The sequence below is a fragment of the Lagopus muta genome (genome assembly GCF_023343835.1).
Source record: "Lagopus muta isolate bLagMut1 chromosome 3 unlocalized genomic scaffold, bLagMut1 primary SUPER_3_unloc_2, whole genome shotgun sequence".
Lineage (NCBI taxonomy): Eukaryota > Metazoa > Chordata > Aves > Galliformes > Phasianidae > Lagopus > Lagopus muta.
Window position 1 is genome coordinate 37,197 of NW_026040151.1, and position 14,965 is coordinate 52,161.

At 57.4% G+C, this 14,965-nt stretch overlaps 1 protein-coding gene across 3 annotated transcripts in view; it reads right to left on the reverse strand.

Moving 5' to 3' along the window:
- The window catches only part of LOC125687460 (ATP-dependent DNA helicase Q4-like), a 51,602-nt gene extending 37,190 nt beyond the window's left edge, over positions 1–14,412 (reverse strand). For all 3 annotated transcript variants that reach the window (XM_048932614.1, XM_048932613.1, XM_048932615.1), the window contains exons 1-3: positions 13,497–14,412; positions 7,476–7,575; positions 5,660–5,786 (exon numbers count right to left, since the gene is read on the reverse strand). In XM_048932614.1, coding sequence (XP_048788571.1) covers positions 5,660–5,786; positions 7,476–7,575; positions 13,497–14,359 — 1,090 coding nt within the window. In that variant the 5' untranslated portion in view covers positions 14,360–14,412. The remainder of the gene's footprint in view (positions 1–5,659; positions 5,787–7,475; positions 7,576–13,496) is intronic.
- Between the last annotated feature and the right edge of the window lie 553 nt (positions 14,413–14,965).

Below are 14,965 nucleotides of genomic sequence, written 5' to 3' on the forward strand. Positions count from 1 at the left end.
AGGAGCACAAGATGGTGGTGACCACATGGACCCAGGAGCACAAGATGGTGGTGACCATATGGACCCAGGAGCACAAGATGGTGGTGACCACATGGACCCAGGAGCACAAGATGGTGGTGACCATATGGACCCAGGAGCACAAGATGGTGGTGACCATATGGACCCAGAAGGAGCACAAGATGGTGGTGACCATATGGACCCAGGAGCACAAGATGGTGGTGACCACATGGACCCAGAAGGAGCACAAGATGGTGGTGACCATATGGACCCAGAAGGAGCACAAGATGGTGGTGACCACATGGACCCAGGAGCACAAGATGGTGGTGACCACATGGACCCAGGAGCACAAGATGGTGGTGACCATATGGACCCAGGAGCACAAGATGGTGGTGACCACATGGACCCAGGAGCACAAGATGGTGGTGACCATAGGGACCCAGAAGGAGCACAAGATGGTGGTGACCACATGGACCCAGAAGGAGCACAAGATGGTGGTGACCATAGGGACCCAAATGAGCACAAGATGGTGGTGACCACATGGACCCAGGAGCACAAGATGGTGGTGACCATATGGACCCAGGAGCACAAGATGGTGGTGACCATATGGACCCAAATGAGCACAAGATGGTGGTGACCACATGGACCCAGGAGCACAAGATGGTGGTGACCATATGGACCCAGGAGCACAAGATGGTGGTGACCACATGGACCCAGAAGGAGCACAAGATGGTGGTGACCATATGGACCCAGAAGGAGCACAAGATGGTGGTGACCACATGGACCCAAAGGAGCACAAGATGGTGGTGACCATATGGACCCAGAAGGAGCACAAGATGGTGGTGACCATATGGACCCAGGAGCACAAGATGGTGGTGACCATATGGACCCAGAAGGAACACAAGATGGTGGTGACCACATGGACCCAGAAGGAACACAAGATGGTGGTGACCACATGGACCCAGAAGGAGCACAAGATGGTGGTGATCATATGGACCCAAAGGGAGCACAAGATGGTGGTGACCATATGGACCCAGAAGGAGCACAAGATGGTGGTGACCACATGGACCCAGAAGGAGCACAAGATGGTGGTGACCATATGGACCCAGAAGGAGCACAAGATGGTGGTGACCATATGGACCCAGAAGGAGCACAAGATGGTGGTGACCACATGGACCCAGGAGCACAAGATGGTGGTGACCATATGGACCCAGAAGGAGCACAAGATGGTGGTGACCACATGGACCCAGGAGCACAAGATGGTGGTGACCACATGGACCCAGGAGCACAAGATGGTGGTGACCATATGGACCCAGGAGCACAAGATGGTGGTGATCATATGGACCCAGGAGCACAAGATGGTGGTGACCATATGGACCCAGGAGCACAAGATGGTGGTGACCATATGGACCCAGAAGGAACACAAGATGGTGGTGACCACATGGACCCAGAAGGAACACAAGATGGTGGTGACCACATGGACCCAGAAGGAGCACAAGATGGTGGTGATCATATGGACCCAAAGGGAGCACAAGATGGTGGTGACCATATGGACCCAGAAGGAGCACAAGATGGTGGTGACCACATGGACCCAGAAGGAGCACAAGATGGTGGTGACCACATGGACCCAGAAGGAGCACAAGATGGTGGTGACCATATGGACCCAGGAGCACAAGATGGTGGTGACCACATGGACCCAGGAGCACAAGATGGTGGTGACCATATGGACCCAAAGGAGCACAAGATGGTGGTGACCATATGGACCCAGAAGGAGCACAAGATGGTGGTGACCATATGGACCCAGAAGGAGCACAAGATGGTGGTGACCACATGGACCCAGGAGCAGGAGGAGATGAGATGGCGGTGCCCGTTTGGTCCCAGCAGGAGCACAAGGAGATGGTGGGGCCCACAGGACCCAGAAGGAACAGGGGAAGATGGAGGAGCCCAAAAGGATCAGAGAAGTCACAAGGAGGTGGTGGGGCCCATGTAGGCCCAGCCGGAGCAGGATGGTGGTGGTGGGGCCCAAGTGGACCCAGAAGGAGTAGAAGGAGGTGGTGGGGCCCATATGGACACAGAAGGGCCACAAGGAGATGGTGGGGCCCAAATGGACCCAAAAGAGCAGGAGATGGTGGTGGTGGTGTCTGCACAGACCCAGAAGGAGCAGAAGGAGATGGTGGGGCCCATATGGACCCAGAAGAAGGAGATGATGGTGGTGGTGTCCACATGGACCCAGAAGGAGCACAGGGAGATGGAGGTGCCCAAATGGACCCAAAAGAGCAGGAGATGGTGGTGGTGGTGTCCACATGGATCCAGGAGGAGCAGAAGGAGATGGTGGTGCCCATGTGGATCCAGAATGTGCAGGAGATGGTGGTGGGGTTCCCATGGACACAGAAGGGCTACGAGGAGATGGTGAGGCCCATATGGAACAGAAGGACCACAAGGAGATGGTGGTGAACCCAGAAGGAGCCAGAGATGATGGTGGTGCCCATGTGGACACAGAAGGGCCACGAGGAGATGGTGATGGTGTTCCCACGGACCCAGAAGGAGCACAAGGAGGTGGTGGGGCCCTTGTGGATCCAGAAGAAGAAGGAGATGATGGTGGGGTTCCCATGGACCCAGAAGGGCGATGATGGTGGGGCCCATATGGACACAGAAGGGCCATGAGGAGATGGTGGTGGTGTCCACATGAACTCAGAAGGAGCAGGAGATGGTGGTGGTGCCTGGATGGATCCAGAAGGAGCAGCAGATGGTGGTGGTGGTGTCTGCACGGACCCAGAAGGAGCAGAAGGAGATGGTGGGGCCCATGTGGACCCAGAAGAAGCAGGAGATGGTGATGGTGTCCATATGGACCCAGAAGGAGCAGGAGATGGTGGTGCCCAGATGGATCCAGAAGGAGCAGGAGATGGTGGTGGTGCCCAGATGGACCCAGCAGGATTTGGAAAGTGAAAGCATTGTTTCTGCACTGAACACTGAAAAGGGCAACTGATCTAAAGAACGAAGCTGTGACACATCCTTAGAAATAGCTAGACAGCTGATGCGGACAGTAAGAACACCATATAGACATTAGTAATATATTTTAGAAACACAGTTACTGAATGAGCTACCAAACACCTTCTGACAAAGCTGCAATAGACTTTGAACGTTCTAAGCAACGTGGTGCAGCATTCTGGGCTAGGAAATGCACTGTAGGGTTGAGCAGAACTGTCCCACTCTGTGGCAATGTTAGGATGCCGCAGGCAGGCTCCAAAATGCTCCCCTCCGTCCCTCCATCCTCCTTCCGGGCTTATCTCTATGCAAGGACAGAGGGATGAGCAGAACAGCAGGCAGAACGAGGGGCACGGATGCCAGGGGGTGATGGAACGATGGAGGCCACGTCCGTGTTTATGCTGCAAAACTGACATCCGAAAAGTTCTGACCAAACGTCTGTTAAGGAAGCGATTGTTGGAAGTCAATTAAGCAATTAAGATGTTTGGGTTTGGGTGGCAAAGATTTGTGCCTGCCTGGTGGTTGTGCGATTGGTCGTGACAGGGGTTGAAGCTGCAGTGCTCAGCCAAGGAGGAACCAGGGGAGGAAGAGATCAACGTTGGGCAATGGGGGATAAAAGATGGAGCACTGCGTCCTTGGGGCTCTGCTGCTCGCAGGAGGCCGCCACTGCAATTGCAAATCAAATCTGTTTCATCAGAGAAACGGCCCTAGGAAATTACTTGGACATTTCCAACAGGAGCACGAGGAGAAAAGGAGGCTGAGAGGGGAGCTGATGCAGGTTTGTGAATACCTGAGGTGTGGGGGCCGTGGTGGGGAGGCCAGGCTCTGCTCAGCCGTGAGTGCAGACAGGGCAAGGGGAAACAGGAGCTGCAGCAGAGGAAGTTCTGCACCAATGTGAGCAAGAACTTCTTACCATCTCTCATGGCATCCTGCTGCGGAAACTGGCTGCCCGTGGCTGGGGCAGTTTTACCCTCTGTTGGATAAGGAGCTGGATGAGGGCTGTGCTCCATGGTGGTCAATGGAGGGAAGTCCAGCTGCAGAGCTGTTTCCAGTGGTGCCCCCCAGGGGTCGGTGCTGGGCCCATCCTGCTTCATATCTTCACTGACCATGAGATGAAGGCACTGAGGGCACCCTGAGTGAGTGTGCAGGTGGCACCAAGTTGGGAGGTGGGGTGGATCTGCCTGAGGGCAGGGCGGCCCTGCACAGGGATCTGGATCAGCTGATGGCTGGGCCGAGGTGAATGGGATGAGGTTCAACAAGGCCAAGTGTTGGGTCCTGCATTTGGGCACAACAACCCCATGCAGCCCCATTACAACCCCATTACAGGCTGGGGGATGAGTGGTTGGATGAGTGTGAAGAGGAAAGGGAGCTGGGGGTGTTGGTTGGTGCTGGGCTGAACAGGAGCCCACAGTGTGCCCAGGTGGACAAGAGGGCCAACAGCATCCTGGCCTGCATTAGAAATGGTGTGGCCAGCAGGAGCAGGGAGGTGATCATCCCCTGTACTCAGCACTGGTGAGGCCGCACCTCGAGTGCTGTGTTCAGTTTTGGGCTCCTCACTGCAAGAAAGACATTGAGGGCCTGGAATGGGTTCAAAGGAGGGCAATGAAATGGTGAGGGGTCTGGAGCACAGGGCTGTGAGGAGAGGCTGAAGGAGCTGGGAATGTTCAGCCTGGAGAAGAGGAGCTCAGGGGAGACCTCACTGCACTGTGCAACTGCATGAAGGGAGGCTGTGGTGCAAAAGGGTCTGGCCTCTTCTCCCAGGCAAATAGTAGGACCCAAGGAAATGGCAAAAAGTTGTACCAGAGGAGGTTTAGGTTGGATGTAAGGAAGAACTGTTTCTCTTAAAGGGTGGTCAGGCACTGCAATGGCTGCCCAGGGAGGTGGTGGAGTCGCCATCCCTGGCCGTGCTCAAGAGGCGCCTGGATGAGGAGCTGTGAGATGGTTTGGTGCTGGTGGCACTGATAGCAATGGGAGGGGGTTGGACTGGATGATCCTGCAGGTCGTTTCCAACCTTGTCATTCTGTGATTCTTGAGGTGCCGCAGCGCTGGCACAGGGAGGTGGTGGAGTCTCCTTGTCTGGAGGTGTTCAAAGGAGGGCAACGAAATGGTGAGGGGTCTGGAGCACAGGGCTGTGAGGAGAGGCTGAAGGAGCTGGGAATGTTCAGTGTGGAGAAGAGGAGCTCAGGGGAGACCTCATTGCTCTCTATAACTTCCTGAAGGCAGGTTGTGGTGAGCTGGGGGTCGGCCTCTGCTCTCGTGTCATCAGTGATAGGAGCAGGGGGAATGGCTTCAAGCTACAGCAGGGGAGATTCAGGCTGGACATGAGGAAGTATTACTGTTCAGAAAGGGTGGTCAGCACTGCAATGGATGCCCAGGGAGGTGGGGGAGTCACCGAGCCTGGGGGTGTTCAAGGAAAGGCTGGATGTTGTGTTGAGGGACATGGTTTAGTGGGAGCTATTGGGAATAGGGGAACGGTTGGACTGGGGGAGCTTTTAGGTCTTTTCCAACCTTGGTGATTCTATGATTCTATGATTCAATGATTCAAGACCCGCCTGGACGCCGACCTGTGCTGCAGGAACTGCTTTGGCAGGGGGTTGCACTCCACGATCTCCAGGGATCCCTTCCAACCCCTGTGATTCCACGAGACAGAAGCTGCTGAGCTCCCGGCGCCGCTCACCTGCCCCCCTGCACGCCGCTGCCCAGTGCCCGGCCGCGCCGCACTTGAAGCAAACATCCGAGCTGCGACCCACGGCCCTGCCGCCTCCGAACCGCGCCGCCTTCTTCTGCCACTTCTCCTTCCACACCTGCGGCCCATTGCAAGCTGTTTCAGTCCCGTTTCAGTCCCGTTTCAGCCCCATTTCAGCCCGGTTTGAGCCCGGTTTGAGCCCCGTTTCAGCCCGGTTTCAGCCCGGTTTCAGCCCCGTTTCAGCCCCGTTTCAGCCCGGTTTCAGCCCCGTTTCAGCCCGGTTCCAGCCCCGTTTCAGCCCCGTTCCAGCCCGGTTTCAGCCCCGTTTCAGCCCGGTTTCAGCCCCGTTTCAGCCCGGTTCCAGCCCGGTTTCAGCCTGGTTCCAGCCCGGTTTCAGCCCGGTTTCAGCCCGGTTCCAGCCCGGTTTCAGCCTGGTTCCAGCCCGGTTTCAGCCCGGTTTCAGCCCGGTTCCAGCCCGGTTTCAGCCCGGTTTCAGCCCGGTTCCAGCCCGGTTTCAGCCCGGTTTCAGCCCGGTTTCAGCCCCATTTCAGCCCCGTTTCAGCCCGGTTCCAGGCCGGTTTCAGCCCGGTTCCAGCCCGGTTTCAGCCCGGTTTCAGCCCGGTTTCAGCCCCATTTCAGCCCCGTTTCAGCCCGGTTTCAGCCCCATTTCAGCCCGGTTTCAGCCCCGTTTCAGCCCCGTTTCAGCCCGGTTTCAGCCCGGTTTCAGCCCCGTTTCAGCCCCGTTTCAGCCCGGTTTCAGCCCCGTTTCAGCCCGGTTCCAGCCCCGTTTCAGCCCCGTTCCAGCCCGGTTTCAGCCCCGTTTCAGCCCGGTTTCAGCCCCGTTTCAGCCCGGTTCCAGCCCGGTTTCAGCCTGGTTCCAGCCCGGTTTCAGCCCGGTTTCAGCCCGGTTCCAGCCCGGTTTCAGCCTGGTTCCAGCCCGGTTTCAGCCCGGTTTCAGCCCGGTTCCAGCCCGGTTTCAGCCCGGTTTCAGCCCGGTTCCAGCCCGGTTTCAGCCCGGTTTCAGCCCGGTTTCAGCCCCATTTCAGCCCCGTTTCAGCCCGGTTCCAGGCCGGTTTCAGCCCGGTTTCAGCCCGGTTTCAGCCCGGTTTCAGCCCGGTTCCAGCCCGGTTTCAGCCCGGTTTCAGCCCGGTTCCAGCCCGGTTTCAGCCCGGTTTCAGCCCCGTTTCAGCCCGGTTTCAGCCCCGTTTCAGCCCCGTTTCAGCCCGGTTCCAGGCCGGTTTCAGCCCGGTTTCAGCCTGGTTCCAGCCCGGTTTCAGCCCGGTTCCAGCCCGGTTTCAGCCCGGTTTCAGCACGGTTCCAGCCCGGTTTCAGCCCGGTTTCAGCCCCGTTTCAGCCCGGTTTCAGCCCAGTTCCAGCCCGGTTCCAGCCCGGTTTCAGCCCCGTTTCAGCCCCGTTTCACCTCCGTTTCAGCCCGGTTTCAGCCTGGTTCCAGCCCCGTTTCAGCCCCGTTTCAGCCCCGTTTCAGCCCGGTTCCAGCCCGGTTCCAGCCCCGTTTCAGCCCGGTTTCAGCCCGGTTTCAGCCCGGTTCCAGCCCGGTTTCAGCCCGGTTCCAGCCCGGTTTCAGCCCGGTTTCAGCCCCGTTTCAGCCCGGTTTCAGCCCGGTTCCAGCCTGGTTTCAGCCCGGTTCCAGCCCCATTTCAGCCCCGTTTCAGCCCCGTTTCAGCCCGGTTTCAGCCCCGTTTCAGCCTGGTTCCAGCCCGGTTTCAGCCTGGTTCCAGCCCGGTTTCAGCCCCGTTTCAGCCCCTCCTCCCCGGGGCGCTGCCGGCCGGCCGCCCCGCTCCCCTACCTGCTTGCGGAGCTGCCTTCCCCGCAGCGCGGCGCCCCGCACGTGGGATCTGCTCTTCAGGTTGAGCCTCACAAAGTTGCCCTGGGGTCGTCGAGGAGCCCTGTGGGAAACCAAGAAGCCGTCAGGATGGGGTCAGGAGCATCACAAATCCCAAAGGTCCTTTGGGCACCGCGACAGCGGGAGCCCCTGCAATGGGGCTGCAATGGGGCTGCAATGGGGCTGCAATGGGGCTGCTGTAGGGAACCGGCTCAGGCAGGGGGGGTTGGACTCGATGATCTCTGCAGGTCCCTTCCAACCCCTACGGCTCTGTGCTTCTGTAATGGGGCAGCAAAGGGGGGAGCGCCAGCAAAGAGCAGGTGGAGCACGAGGCAGGGGGAGAGGAGACAGCATCTGCTGTGCTCTGTGCGCTGCAGATGGGAGAACGGCTTTGGAGCAGCACATGGGGAAAAGGAGGCTGAGAGGGGAGCTGGTCCAGGGCTGTAATATCTGAGGTGTGGGGGCAGAATGGCGAGGATGGGCTGTTTTCAGTGGGGAGTGGAGACAGGAGGAGGGGAAACGGCTGGAAACTGCAGCAGAGGAAGCTGTGCACAAATGTGTGCAAGAACTTCTGTACAGTGAGGTGACGGAGCACTGGAACAGGGAGGGGGGGGGGGGAGTCTGTGGTCCCAACGTGTCTCTAGGGGTCTCAATGTGTCTCTATGGGTCCCAACGTGTCTCTATGGGTCCCAATGCATCTCTATGGGTCCCAATATGTCTCTATGGGTCCCAATGTGTCTCTATGGGTCCCAATGCATCACTATGGGCCCCAACGTGTCTCGATGGGTCCCACTGTTCACTGCAGCAGGCTGCCCAGGGAGGTGGTGGAGTCTGTGGGTCCCAACGTGTCTCTATGGGTCCCAGCGTGTCTCTATGGGTCCCATTGTGTCTCTATGGGTCCCAATGTGTCTCTATGGGTCCCAACGTGTCTCTATGGGTCTCTATGGGTCCCAAAGTGTCTCTATGGGTCCCAACGTGTCTCTATGGTCCCAATATGTCTCTATGGGTCCCAGTGTGTCTCTATGGGTCCCAACGTGTCTCTATGGGTCCCAACGTGTCTCTATGGGTCCCAACGTGCCTCTATAGTCCCACTGTTCACTGCAGCAGGCTGCCCATGGAGGTGGTGGAGTCTGTGGTCCCAACGTGTCTCTATGGGTCCCAACGTGTCTCTATGGGTCCCAACGTGTCTCTATGGGTCTCAACGTGTCTCTATGGGTCCCAATGTGTCTCTATGGGTCCCAATGTGTCTCTATGGGTCTCAACATGTCTCTATGGGTCCCAATATGTCTCTATGGGTCCCAATATGTCTCTATGGGTCCCACTGTTCACTGCAGCAGGCTGCCCAGGGATGTAGTGGAGTCTGTGGTCCCAATGTGTCTCTATGGGTCCCAACGTGTCTCTATGGGTCCCAACGTGTCTCTATGGGTCCCACTGTTCACTGCAGCAGACTGCCCAGGGAGGTGGTGGAGTCTGTGGGTCCCAACGTGTCTCTATGGGTCCCAACGTGTCTCTATGGGTCCCAACATGTCTCTATGGGTCCCATTGTGTCTCTATGGGTCCCAACGCGTCTCTATGGGTCCCAACGTGTCTCTATGGGTCCCAACGTGTCTCTATGGGTCCCAGCGTGTCTCTATGGGTCCCAACGTGTCTCTATGGGTCCCAACGTGTCTCTATAGGTCCCAATGTTTCTCTATGGGTCCCAACGTGTCTCTATGGGTCCCAACGTGTCTCTATAGGTCCCAATGTTTCTCTATGGGTCCCAACGTGTCTCTATGGGTCCCAGCGTGTCTCTATGGGTCCCAATATGTCTCTATGGGTCCCAACGCGTCTCTATGGGTCCCAACGCGTCCCTATGGGTCCCAACGTGTCCCTATGGGTCCCAACGTGTCTCAATGGGTCCCAACGTGTCCCTATGGGTCCCAACGTGTCTCTATGGGTCCCAACGTGTCCCTATGGGACCCAACGTGTCCCTATGGGTCTCAACGTGTCTCTATGGGTCCCACTGTTCACTGCAGCAGGCTGCCCAGGGAGGTGGGGGAGTCTGTGGTCCCAAAGTGTCTCTATGGGTCCCAACGTGTCTCTATGGGTCCCAACGTGTCTCTATGGGTCCCAACGTGTCTCTATGGGTCCCAATGTGTCCCTATGGGTCCCAATGTGTCTCTATGGGTCCCAACGTGTCTCTATGGGTCCCAACGTGTCTCTATGGGTCTCAACATGTCTCTATGGGTCCCACTGTTCACTGCAGCAGGCTGCCCAGGGATGTAGTGGAGTCTGTGGGTCCCATTGTGTCTCTATGGGTCCCAACGCGTCTCTATGGGTCCCAATGTGTCTCTATGGGTCCCAACGTGTCTCTATGGGTCCCAACGTGTCTCTATGGGTCCCAACGTGTCTCTATGGGTCCCACTGTTCACTGCAGCAGGCTGCCCAGGGAGGTGGTGGAGTCTGTGGGTCCCAACGTGTCTCTATGGGTCCCAACGTGTCTCTATGGGTCCCAATGTGTCTCTATGGGTCCCAACGTGCCTCCATGGGTCCCATTGTGTCTCTATGGGTCCCAACGTGTCTCTATGGGTCCCACTGTTCACTGCAGCAGGCTGCCCAGGGAGGTGGTGGAGTCTGTGGGTCCCAACGTGTCTCTATGGGTCCCAACGTGTCTCTATGGGTCCCAAAGTGTCTCTATGGGTCCCAATGCATCTCTATGGGTCCCAATGTGTCTCTATGGGTCCCAACGTGTCTCTATGGGTCCCACTGTTCACTGCAGCAGGCTGCCCAGGGAGGTGGTGGAATCTGTGGGTCCCATTGTGTCTCTATGGGTCCCAACATGTCTCTATGGGTCCCATTGTGTCTCTATGGGTCCCATTGTGTCTCTATGGGTCCCAACGCATCTCTATGGGTCCCAATATGTCTCTATGGGTCCCAATGCGTCTCTATGGGTCCCAATGCATCTCTATGGGTCCCAATGTGTCTCTATGGGTCCCAATATGTCTCTATGGGTCCCAATGTGTCTCTATGGGTCCCAATATGTCTCTATGGGTCCCAATGTGTCTCTATGGGTCCCAATGCATCTCTATGGGTCCCAACATGTCTCTATGGGTCCCATTGTGTCTCTATGGGTCCCACTGTTCACTGCAGCAGGCTGCCCAGGGAGGTGGTGGAGTCTGTGGGTCCCAACGTGTCTCTATGGGTCTCTATGGGTCCCAACGTGTCTCTATGGTCCCAATATGTCTCTATGGGTCCCAGTGTGTCTCTATGGGTCCCAACGTGTCTCTATGGGTCCCAACGTGTCTCTATGGGTCCCAACGTGCCTCTATAGTCCCACTGTTCACTGCAGCAGGCTGCCCAGGGAGGTGGTGGAGTCTGTGGGTCCCAACGTGTCTCCATGGGTCCCAACGTGTCTCCATGGGTCCCAATGTGTCTCTATGGGTCCCAACGTGTCTCTATGGGTCCCAACGTGTCTCTATGGGTCTCAACGTGTCTCTATGGGTCCCAACGTGTCTCTATGGGTCCCACTGTTCACTGCAGCAGGCTGCCCAGGGAGGTGGTGGAGTCTGAGGGTCCCATTGTGTCTCTATGGGTCCCAACATGTCTCTATGGGTCCCAGTGTGTCTCTAGGGGTCCCAACGTGTCTCTATGGGTCCCAACGTGTCTCTATGGGTCCCATTGTGTCTCTATGGGTCCCATTGTGTCCCTATGGTCCCAGTGTTCACTGCAGCAGGCTGCCCAGGGAGGTGGTGGAGTCTGTGGGTCCCAACGTGTCTCTATGGGTCCCAACATGTCTCTATGGGTCCCAACGTGTCTCTATGGGTCCCAATGTGTCTCTATGGGTCCCATTGTGTCTCTATGGGTCCCAACATGTCTCTATGGGTCCCAACGTGTCTCTATGGGTCCCAATGTGTCTCTATGGGTCCCATTGTGTCTCTATGGGTCCCAACGTGTCTCTATGGGTCCCACTGTTCACTGCAGCAGGCTGCCCAGGGAGGTGGTGGAATCTGTGGGTCCCATTGTGTCTCTATGGGTCCCAACATGTCTCTATGGGTCCCATTGTGTCTCTATGGGTCCCATTGTGTCTCTATGGGTCCCAACGTGTCTCTATGGGTCCCATTGTGTCCCTATGGTCCCACTGCTCACTGCTGCCCATGGATGTGGTGGAGTCTCCTGCTCTGGAGATGTTCCAGACCTGCCTGGATGCCGACCTGTGCCACCTGCTGTAGGGAACCTGCTTTGGCAGGGGGTTGGACTCCATGATCTCTGGAGCTCCCTTCCAACCCCTACAGTTCTGTGATGCTGTGAAAATCCCCCATGTATTTTTTTGGTCCTGAAGGCTGACCGAAGCCAGCGGCGCTGTGGGGAACGCAGAAAACCTGGGAACATGGGAGGAAATGGAGCGAAAAACCCATGGAGAAGTTGCAGAAGGAAGGGAAATCCCACAAGTGGGGGATGGCCAAAGGGAGAGCGGCTCGCTGGGCGCAGAGCAGCACAGAGCAGGGCAGGAACGGCCACGGCTCCTCAGCCGCACGGCGCCTCTCAGCTCCGCGCTCGTTTGAATCACAGAATGACAAGGTTGGAAACGACCTGCAGGATCATCCAGTCCAACCCCCTCCCATTGCTATCAGTGCCACAAGCACCAAACCATCTCACAGCTCCTCATCCAGGCGCCTCTTGAGCACGGCCAGGGATGGCGACTCCACCACCCCCCTGGGCAGCCATTGCAGTGCCTGACCACCACTGAGAGAAACAGTTCTTCCTTATGTCCAACCTAAACCTCCTCTGGTACAACTTAGAATCATAGAATCATAGAATCACCAAGGTTGGAAAAGACCTTCAAGCTCACCCAGTCCAACCGTTCACCTATTCCCAATAGCTCCTACTAAACCATGTCCCTCAACACAACATCCAGTCTTTCCTTGAACACCCCCAGGCTCGGTGCCTCCCCCACCTCCCTGGGCATCCATTGCAGTGCCTGACCACCCTTTCTGAACAGTAATACTTCCTCATGTCCAGCCTGAATCTCCCCTGCCGTAGCCTGAAACCATTCCCCCTGGTCCTATCACTGATGACACGAGAGCAGAGGCCGACCCCCAGCTCACTACAACCTCCCTTCATGCAGCCATAGAGAGCAATGAGGTCTCCCCTGAGCTCCTCTTCTCCAGGCTGAACATTCCCAGCTCCTTCAGCCTCTCCTCACAGCCCTGTGCTCCAGACCCCTCACCATTTCATTGCCCTCCTTTGAACCCATTCCAGGCCCTCAATGTCTTTCTTGTAGTGAGGGGCCCAAATCTGAACACAGCACTCGAGGTGCGGCCTCACCAGTGCTGAGTACAGGGGATGCTCACCTCCCTGCTCCTGCTGGCCACACCATTTATCATAGAATCATAGAATCACCAAGGTTGGAAAAGACCTAAAAGCTCCCCCAGTCCAACCGTTCCCCCATTCCCAATAGCTCCCACTAAACCATGTCCCTCAACACAACATCCAGCCTTTCTAATGCAGGCCTGGATGCCGTTGGCCCTCTTGTCCACCTGGTCACACTGTGGGCTCCTGTTCAGCCCAGCACCAACCAACACCCCCAGCTCCCTTTCCTCTTCACACTCATCCAACCACTCATCCCCCAGCCTGTAATGGGGTTGTAATGGGGCTGCCTGGGGTTGCTGTGCCCAAAGTGCAGCACCTGACACTTGGCCTTGTTCAACCTCATCCCATCCATCTCAGCCCAGCATTCCAGCTTATCAGATCCCTGTGCAGGGCCTCCCTGCCCTCAGGCAGATCCACCCCACCTCCCAGCTTGGTGCCACCTGCACACTCACTCAGGGTGCCCTCAATGCCTTCATCTCATGGTCAATGAAGACATTAAACAGGATGGGCCCAGCACCGACCCCTGGGTGACACCACTTGTCACAGGCCTCCAGCTTTTGTTTTTGGTTTGCCCTCATTACCAGGTGATTCCTGGCGACCAAAGCAGCAAACGGAGCCATTTTGGCGGGCACCCACCTGGCAGGGAGCGCTTTGCCGACCGCCCCGGGCTTCTCCTCCTCAAAGTCACCCAGAAGGTTTTCGGATGGAGACGGCGCCCTCCTCCTCCGCTTTGGTGCAGCTGCAGGTTCCTCTTCGCCATCCCCTGGGCCCGGCCTCTTCCTGCGGGCAGCTCTGGGCTTTGCTGCAGCTCCATCCTTCGGCCCACGGCCGCGCCGCCGTCCTGCATCACCTTTGGGTCCCGCTGGCCCTTTGGGTCCCACGTCACCTTTGGGTCCCACGTCACCTTTGGGTCCTGCGTCACCTTTGGGTCCCACGTCACCTTTGGGTCCTGCGTCACCTTTGGGTCCCGCTGTCCCTTTGGGTCCCACGTCACCTTTGGGTCCCGCTGTCCCTTTGGGTCCTGCGTCACCTTTGGGTCCCGCTGTCCCTTTGGGTCCCACGTCACCTTTGGGTCCTGCTGTCCCTTTCTCATCTCCTGCCATCTCTTCTTCCGACCCCACCGCCTCCTCTCCGTGTCCTGACGTCCCCCTTTCGCACCGCGTTCCCCTCTTCCGACCCCGAGACGCCGCTGTGGGTCTCGCTGTCTCCATTTCAGGTCCTGCTGTCCTTTCTTCACATCCCACTGTCCCCGTTTCGGGTCCTTTTGTCCCCTCTTCGTGCCCTGCTGTCCCCCTCTTCCGCCTCGCTGCCACCCTTTTGCGTCCCGCTGTCCCCCCTGCAGCTTCCAGCATCCCCTGTTCCCATCCCAACTCTTCATGTCTCGCTGTCCCCCTTCCGGGTCCCCATGACCCCATTCCAGGTCCCTGTGTCCCCTCTTCACCTCCTGCTGTCCCCAATTCCCTCCTTACCATCCCCCCTTCACGTTCCAGCCTCCCCATTCCAGGTCCCTGTGTCCCCTCTTCACGCTCTGGCTTCCCCACTTCAGATTCCATTGTCCCCCATTCCAACCTTTGTGCCCTCACCCCAGCTCCTGTCCCCTCCTCCTGTCCCAATGTCCCCCCTTCAAGTCCCAGCCTCCCCCTTACAGATCCCTGCATCCCCTCTTTGTGTCCCGCTGTCCCCACTTTGGGTCCCAGTGCCTCACCTTCAAATCTTCGCGCCCTCTCTCCAGGTTTTGTCCCCTCTTTGTGTCCAGGTGTCCCAATTTCAGGTCCCAGTGTCCCCATTTGGGGTCCCAGTGTCCCCTCTTCCCATCCTGGGGTCCCCATTTTGAATCCTGATCTCCTCACTCCAGATCTTGTCCCCTCTTTGTGTCCAGGTGTCCCAATTTCAGGTCCCAGTGTCCCCTCTTCCCATCCTGGCATCCCCATTTTGGGTCCTGGTGACCCCTCTTCCTGTCCTGCTGCCCTCCCTCCAGGTCTCGTCCCCTTTTCATGTCCCAGTGTCCCAATTTCAGGTCCCTGTGTCCCCATTTGGGGTCCCAGTTTCCCCTCCTCCTGTCCTGGTGTCCCCACGTTGGGTCCTGGTCCCCTCACTCCAGGTCT